The sequence below is a fragment of the Phalaenopsis equestris genome, unplaced genomic scaffold (assembly GCF_001263595.1).
Source record: "Phalaenopsis equestris unplaced genomic scaffold, ASM126359v1 Scaffold000930, whole genome shotgun sequence".
NCBI classification, from domain to species: domain Eukaryota; kingdom Viridiplantae; phylum Streptophyta; class Magnoliopsida; order Asparagales; family Orchidaceae; genus Phalaenopsis; species Phalaenopsis equestris.
Window position 1 is genome coordinate 83,291 of NW_018165369.1, and position 8,862 is coordinate 92,152.

Below are 8,862 nucleotides of genomic sequence, written 5' to 3' on the forward strand. Positions count from 1 at the left end.
GGTTTGTCACGGACTCAACGTCATTTCACCCCCCCTGCCGGTAAAACAGAAGCTCTGATCAGCAACGATAACTTTAGCCGAACCCATTTGCAAAGAAGTCAAGAAACTTTAGAAGTCGGACACATTCGAGAAGTTCAATGCCCCTCCTGAGCATCCAACGTGGTCATGGTGTGAAAGTCTAACAACAAATGAAAAATGTGTGGACTTCACAAATTTGAACACCGCTTGCCCAAAGAATGGCTATCCACCACCCTGGATTGATGCTCTGGTGGACTCTCCAGTCGGATACTCGGTGATGAGTTTCGTAGACGTTTTTTTCGAATATCACAAGACAAAATGCACCTGACCTATTCAGAGAAAATGACCTATTGTATAGTTTTACTCTGATGTCCTTCGGGCTGAAAAATGCTAGCGCAACTTATCAACATCTAATGAATGTACTTTTTTTCTGAACAAAAAAAAGAAATATTGAGGTCTGTGTGGATGATGTGTTAGTGAAAAGGAACACGACCGAACAACATCTGTGTGATTTAAAAGAAACATTCCAAATGTTAGGAAATATAATATGAAGTTGAACCCATTGAAATGTACGTTTGGAGCCTCAACGAGGAAATTCATTGGGTACCTCTTGACATCCGAAGGCATTAAGGCTAGTCCCGAGAAAGTGAAGGAATTCCTCAACATGCCTTCTCCCCGAAATGCTAAAGAAGTGCAAAAGCTCACGTTTGGAGCCTTGAGTCAGGAGACAAATGTGTTGCCTTCTTCAAAGTCCTGAGATAAGCAAAAAAGTTTGAGTGGAAGAACGAATGCATAAAAGCTTTCCAGAATTTACAACAATCGTTAATATCTCCACCGTTGCTGCGAAGTTCGAAGTCGAAGGAAGAACTTTCACTTTACATGGGAGCGGTCTGAAAGACAATAGTTTGGTCCTCGTCCGAGAAGAGCCAAAAAAGCAATTTCCTGTTTATTATACAATTCAGGGCCTCAGAGAAGCCAAAATAAGGTATCCTCTTATGGAGAAACTAACATTTGCTCTTATTATTTCTGCTCGCAGGCTTCGATCATATTTCCAGACTCATCTAATTAAGTTGATCACTGATCATCGACTCAAGTCTATACTCACCCAGCCGGAACATTCGAGTTGATTATTAAAATGGTTTGTAGAGTTCAGTGAGTATGACCTTACTCGAGTCCCACGACCGGCGATCAAAGCTCAAGTTGTTGCAGATTTCTTGGTAGATTTCTCGGAATTGAGTGGATGAAATGAAGAGTGAGGAGCAAACATGCAAGCTTGGATCCTTCACGTGGATGGAGCTTCAGCCCAAACAAAGGCAGAAAGAGGGCTAGCGTTAAGTAGCCTAACCGAAGAACATATTTATCATATGGTCGTCCTTGATTTTGCTATCACAAATAATCAAGTGGAATACGAAGCGTTGAAAGCTAGACTCGATTAGCTCAAAAAGTAGGCGCGTTGCATCTAATAGTGAAGTCTGATTCTTAGCTAATTGTCAACCAAGTTAGTGAGAAATTTCAAGCTGATGATGAGATGATGATCAAATACTTGAATGAAATAAAAAATGAAAATTGGTGAGTTCATAAGCTTTTAGTATTGGACACGTAGTGCAAGAAGAGAATCAAGTGGCAGATCTCTTATCAAAAAATACGCGTGTTGGAAACAAAGCGCCCAAAAAGCTTCTTCGACCGTCCATTGAAGAGCGGAAAGTAATGGAAATGGAAGCGTACAATATGTAAAGCTAGGCGGATCCTTATATCCACTACTTCAAAACAAACAATATTCGTGAAGCTGTAACAGTTTTGCGAAGCTTCAAGTTCAAGGTTGTCTAATATCTTCTCATTGGAGACATGTTATTCCAAAGGACGACCACGTCCTTGCTTTTAAAATGTGTCAAATAAAGAGAATTTGAAGCACCCTCCGCAAAGCACATCCAGACGAATGCAGAAGCCATTCAAGGGGAAAAAACATAGCTCATCGAGTACAAATAAAAGGTTATTTCTTGCTAACCCTCTTGAAGGACGCATAACAGTTTTCCCATAGGTGCGAATAATGCCAGAAATATGCTCCACTACAGCACCAGTCGGGTCATAAATTACAACCGATTGTTAGTCAATGGTCTGTCATCGTATGAGGGTTGGATATCCTTGGATCATTTCCTCCTTCCAAACGACAAAAAAATTTCTTTTGGTCGTCATGGATTACTTCTCTAAATGGATAGAGGCAAAAGCTCTCCCTTGGATCACTGCAAGTGTGATTCAAAAATTTATCTGGACAAAATTAATTTGTTGATATCGTTTGCCCCTAAAACTCATCACGGATAATGGAACTCAGATCGTTGATCAGGGGGTGAAAGATTTCTGCCAGAGCCAGGGGATTAGCCTGAAGTTTTCGCCTGTTCATCACCCTTAAACTAATGGTCAAGCCAAAGCTGCGAACAAGGTCAGTTTAAACCTCCTAAGGATAAAGGTTGAAGGTGTAAAAGATGAATAGGCGGATTTGCTTCCTTCGGTTCTTTGGGCTATCTAGAACACACCAACGCAATCGACCGGGCAAACACCATACATGTTTTACCATGGAATGGAGTCCATGTTAATAGTCGAGTATAATCACTATAGTCAAATAGTAGTCACTACAACGTTTTTCGACCAAGGGGAGCTTGTTGATTGGTAAGGTGCAAATGAAGGAGCTTCGCTCGCACTCGATCTATTAGAAGAAATTCGAACCAACGCTGCCTTGCGACAAGACGAAATGAAAAGAACTGGCCGACACTACAAAAAAACGTCCGGGAAAAGACATTTTCCCCTGCTATCTAGTTCTGAAGAAAATCGACTCTGCCACGAGAGGACAGTCGGTAGAAAAGCTCGATTAAACGTGGACCAATGTGTTCATCATCAACCAGCGAGTTGCTCCTAGTGCGTATAAGTTGAAGATGTACACGAGAAAGTCCTCCCATGAACATGGAGTGGGAATGACCTCAAAAAGTTTTATCCATAAATAAAATGATTATTTTTGTATCTTTAATCAAATTTGAGGCAATATTATCATTTGACTTAATTTCATTTTTAAAACTGACTATAATTTGTTGAATAAAAAGAAAGATACTATCGAGCATTCTACAAAATAACCCAAAAGTATTTTGATGCTTGGTCACGGTAACATGATCGAAAAGCATTCCAACGCCTAGTCGCGATTAAGACGACAAATAAACAATCTGACGCCTAGTCAAAATAAAGACGACCAAAAAAGCATTTTGATGCTTGGTTGCAGTAAAACGACCGAAAATCATTACGACGCTTGGTCGCAACAAGGACGATGAAAAAGCATTATCACGCTTAGTTATAAACGAAACGATTGAAAAATGCCCTAACCAAAAGGTCACCGAGATACAAACAACATACGAAGTTCCAAAAATGAGTAAAAAATTTCAAATTTTTTTCTAAGGCCTTTTTCTAAATTTCTGAAATTATGTTTGACGAAGATTTTTATTTCGAAGAAAAAACAGACGAATTATATAAATGAAGCAACTATGATTATAAAAGTCACCACAGTCAAACGTATAATCACAATTAATAGTTGAACAAAATATCATGTTTCATGCATATGAATGTGTTACAAAATTTAAGTATTTAGACTTAAAAAAGGAGGAAAAATGATGAAAGACCAAATTTATGAGACTTCAGAATGAGTATTGGACGTTCCTTCATAAGCAATGTTACCGCCCTCAAATTCTCAGCGATGTTCGGAAGTAGAAGAAACGTCGTAGAGTGTCTTAAACTCTTCAAGATCAGAATATTTAGAATCAATTATCCCCCTTTAGCAAACTCATCAACGGCAACTTTTGCGACCCGTCTCGAGGTATTCCACTTGAGTGGTGAGGAGTTTTTCGGCGGTCTTCATGGTGGACATGTGTTCGGTTAATTCAACATTTTCTTCTTGAACCTTGAAATCCATTTGAATGTTATTTGTAGATCCATCTGAACATTTTTCAAATCAACCTTCGCTTTGACCGCCCTCATGGTCGCTAGCTCTGTTCTTTCCAAATAAGTTCTTGCTTTCTCCTCATACTTCGCAAGCCTCTCTCTCATGGATGAGTAGATGAATGCCAAATGATGAGTAGAAGCATAGCGATCGAGCAATTGACACAATTCGACCGAATGGAGCTCATCAAGATGCCTATCTAAATCAGCCGACCAAAGGATGTCCGCGATCATTGAAGCGTACCCTGTGGATGTTGAATTTAGGGGAAACCAACCCCTCTCAATATTAACCAAGCCGATACTCGAATCGAAGTTTATGAAAATTTTGGCCGGTCTTTTTTGCAGTGGAATCCAACAATCCTGCCCTCCTTTCTTACTTCTTTGTTGACATGGGAGGAAAGGATCAGAGGAGACGAGTTTGCCCTTGCTCCTACGCTCAGCTGCATCAGCCGAAATGGCGACTTCACCTATGCTTTCCCTAGAATCTCCACCAACTTCAACCTGCACCTGTGGAGACTGATGGCTCACTTCAGTCCTTTCAAATGGAGGGATTAAATCAGATGGAGATCTCCTGTGTCGAGAGAAGCCTCGACGACCTTTCGGTATATGTAGAGAAAAGGGAAGGAGTCGCATCATCTCCTGAATCACCTATTATCACCGGGGGAGTTTTGTTCGACAATATTAATTCGTCTGTGACTTTATTTTGAATAACAACAGATGTTTTTAAAACCGAGTCAATGAAATCCAAACTAGTATTTGCCCTAAAAACAGGTTAGTTTCTTTTGTTCCCTCTTCTGCTTCTTCGTCCACTTCTTCCTTTTCTTGATGTCTTCTAGGAGAGCTGAGCCACCTTCTCTAGTTGCATTTTCTCCTCGAACTCATTAGAAGAAGTCCACATCTATTTTGTCATCAAGTCATTCTTTCGGATTCAAAACCCGATTTACAGTCAAAGGATCGGTGTATTGAACCACCGACAACTGCAAGCCGAGAATAAAACCTGCTCCATTGCTTTCAGCTGAGGAGAACTTGTTTTACTCTTCTTAAACAGGTCGCCGGTGGCTCTAGTTGAAATGCCCCACTGATCGCAGACACCCCTCAAAAAGCAGAGCTTCCAATCTTTTATCTTGTTTTTAAGGTCTATTAAATAAAACTTCCGAGTAGTCCCAAAAAACCACACACCCATCTGACTCGACTCGAAGGGAGAACATAAGTGAAAACAGTTTGTGGCACCAAAGAACGCCTCTCTTGCCCAGATAGATCACGTATGTCATCACCGCTGCAATTGAATTCGACTTCATTTAAGACTTTATAACTCCATAGAAGTTGAAGATCAAGTGAAGCTCCATACATAGAGGCAATGAAACTAGTCTCGGTAAAAAAATTAAGTCATCACCAAGATAGTCGGTGGCTTGGACATCCGCATCCAATTGCTCCAGGACCACACTTGTGTCGTAAACACAAGTCTCGTCTAATAACCTAAACCTCAAACTCAGTAAGGATAGATCTCTCGCACGGCCTAACTGAACCAAAAAATCTGAGAATAGTATTTGGGAGCCATCAAGCTCTAGAAGAAAAATGACCTAAAGATAGTCAAAGTAGAAAATGTGAAAGTTTCACTTAACATCCATTTAGACCTATTTATAGACCCCTTGGGGAAGCTGAAGCGCCGCATCGGGTTCCTTCAGAATGTCACCTTGACACAAAATTCAAGAAAAATCATGATGGCTAAATTATGGAAAATTTTTATATATAAAAATAAATATTTTACAGTCAGGTCATTCGCCCCCTCGGGCAGGACCTAACTCCGATTTATTAAAATCATGTACAACGCACGCCCATCAAACTTGCATGTCTCTATTTTCTCTTCTTTGGCACGTACATGAGAAATCGAACTGGTGACCCGAAATTTGACCAGTTCACCTCTTCGGCCAGGAGAACTTCCACATCAACAACCTGGGCCCGGAGTGTTTCCCTATCTTCAACTTTGGCCCGAAAAGCCTTCACAACAGCAACTTGGGCTCGGAGAGCCTTTGTTTCTGCATACATGACTGCCAACTCCTCCCGTAAGTCCGAGATAGTAGCTTCACGCTAGATATCAACAGCCTGAGCAAAAGAACCCACAACCTCGTCCATACGACGGTCTAATGACTCTTGAGACTCCCCGTGACCATTAATCTCCCGCCCAGTATCTGCTAGAGGGGGAGGTGTTGGGACCGAAAGAGGCATTGGGCCGAGAGTCTATGATATTAACAGTTTCATTTGCAATAATTGAGTTGTCGTTACAAAGGTAAATGGGTGGATCGAATTAAAAAGAACAACAGAGTTACCAATCATTTGACCCAGTTCTAATGTTGGAAGCTCTCTGCGACAATAGGACGCATACCACCATGAAAACCACTATCGGTTGGTGGCAGAGGAGGAACATCTATTGGTGCAGCTTAGCTTCAAATAGCCTCATCAGCTAAACGACGGAGCAGATCGTCTGCCTAGAAGAAGCAAAAATCAAGGGAGTATAATTTATAATGATATTTATTATTCATTATATTAACAGTTATGTTATTTAATTCTCTTATTCTAATGACGGTTGTCACTTTCAAAAAAATAAAAGAATCAAGAAACTAATTATATACATCAGAATTATCTCTGCATTAATCTCAAAAAAAATATAATGGTAAACACAAACAATACCGATATGTGAGCATTCGCTATTTGATTAATCAGTCTCAGAAGCCGGCATAGTGAAGAGAATGAAAGTCCCAACAAATACCGAACGACCGCGTCAGCACCTGCTTCCCAACAACTACCAGCACAAAAATCAACAGTCTCCCAGAATGAAGCTCTTCAATATAGACACCTTAATCGAAGATAGGCAGCTTGTCAGATTACAGTGATTCACCCTCTACATAATGAAATAATCCTACTCGAGGACAATGTGTCTCTTCGAAAAGGATGACCAAAGACCATTCAGTCGGCAGAATGATACTTGGTTGGCCAAATAAATCCAAGTCGACCGAACGAATTCCAACTAACCAAATTGAGCACTTACGAATGCAAAGCGGTGTTTAAGGTAGTTACAAACATGGAGCAGCACCGATAGCAGTTACAGGGTCAGAATAAATGTTAATCTCCCGCCCAGTATCTGCTAGAGGGGGAGGTAGTTACAAACATGGAGCAGCACCGATAACAGTTATAGGGTCAGAATAAATATTATTCAGTTACAAATACGTAAAATGTAATGACTCATCAATTATGGCAACACCCCTTCTTTTAAGCGAAGAAAATCATGTAAATTGTCAGATCCTACATATGATTTACAAATAAAAGGATCATTTTCAATTAAGAGGACTCCGAAAAGAATTCTGACTAAAAATATAGAGAGTACTTCAGTCTTCCTTCTTTCTTCTTTCATTCGACTAACGTTATGTTCCTTAGGTGTGATTCACAGAACAATTTAGGATTCAACCTTAATATATTATAAAAATCACTAAAAGCATAATTTTTAGTATCACAAATTATTCTCTTATACTTCCTATGGGTCACTTTATATTTTTCCCAGCAATTTATGTTTTATTTATCTTTTAATTGCTCATTCAATTTGTCATTTTATTATAACACGAGCTTGAATTATTTTTTCTCTCTTTCAAAATAAACAAGGTGGCTTGTGAGCCAGCTTGGACTCCAAGAATTAACCTCAAGCTCAAACTCGATTAATTGATCAAGCACAAGATCAACCCGAGGATGGCTCTACCTCAACCCAACCAACATCAAAGTATTATAAATGTAATAATCAAAACATTAGGTGTTGATATGCAAAATACATAACAATTATGCGGTTTGTAAACATCAAGACTCCAGGAATCAAAACGCCGCCACTTCCCCAACCCAAATAGAAAGGATTCAAGCAGGAAAAGCGAGAAGAAATAGAACAGACTAAGCTGCTTACAGTGATGACAACCCCGCCTCCAGATTTCTGCCCTAGGGTTAGTCCTAGAGGCTTATCCACTTCAACCTCGATGTTCTTCGACGCTCCGGTGGTCTTCGCCGTGATCTCGAGCGCTCTCCTCTCGCGCACGGAGCTGTTTCTTCCGCCGATCCTCCTGATCTTAATCGCCGGTAAGAATCGGCTCCTTCGCTTCTCGCCGAGCAAAAGACGGTGGAGGGAGGGCTGCTGCAGGGATTAATAGAGAAGTTTTTGATTTAGATGATAGACGGGGTTTTGATTGAGAGCTCGTTTGGGCTCACCTTGGTTTGGGTTAGAACTGAGGCATTGGAAGAATGGGATTTAGAGATTGAGACGGCCGAGATGGATGCGGCGGCGGCGGACATTGTTGCTGGATGAGCGGCCGTGGAAGCGCTGCGTTGGGACTGGGGAGGATCTATGTGGAGAGAGAGAGCGTGAGGGAGGGAGAAGTTCGCAGTGGATAGCGGGAGATTGTGGACGGGAGAAGATCGGCGGGTGATGGAGAGGATAGGAACTTTTGGACCGTTTGATATGGATGGTTGGCTTGTGGTACACACGGTACCAACTGCGTAATTACATGGGGCATTAGATGCATTTAGAAGCGCGTAAATATTAGTTTTTTATATTTATGCTACATGTAATCATTCATATCACATGAAAAATATTATAATTTTAAATTTTAATATGTGAAATACATTTTTTCATATATAAATGTAATGTATGTAAAAAATTGAAGTTTAAATGTTAGATATATAAATACATACAAATTAAATGATATGTTTGTTGATATGTCATTAATAAATTTTCATCATTTGACATGAATTTTAAGGTGTGACGTAAATTTGGAGATAATTTTTTTTAGCAATAAATATTCAAACTTTGATTAAAAGTCATGCATAACTTTGACT

At 40.1% G+C, this 8,862-nt stretch overlaps 1 protein-coding gene across 1 annotated transcript in view; it reads right to left on the reverse strand.

Moving 5' to 3' along the window:
• The window catches only part of LOC110032356, a 19,702-nt gene extending 11,176 nt beyond the window's left edge, over positions 1-8,526 (reverse strand). The window contains 2 exon segments of the mRNA XM_020735955.1: positions 7,937-8,161; positions 8,236-8,526. Coding sequence (XP_020591614.1) covers positions 7,937-8,161; positions 8,236-8,319 — 309 coding nt within the window. The 5' untranslated portion in view covers positions 8,320-8,526.
• Between the last annotated feature and the right edge of the window lie 336 nt (positions 8,527-8,862).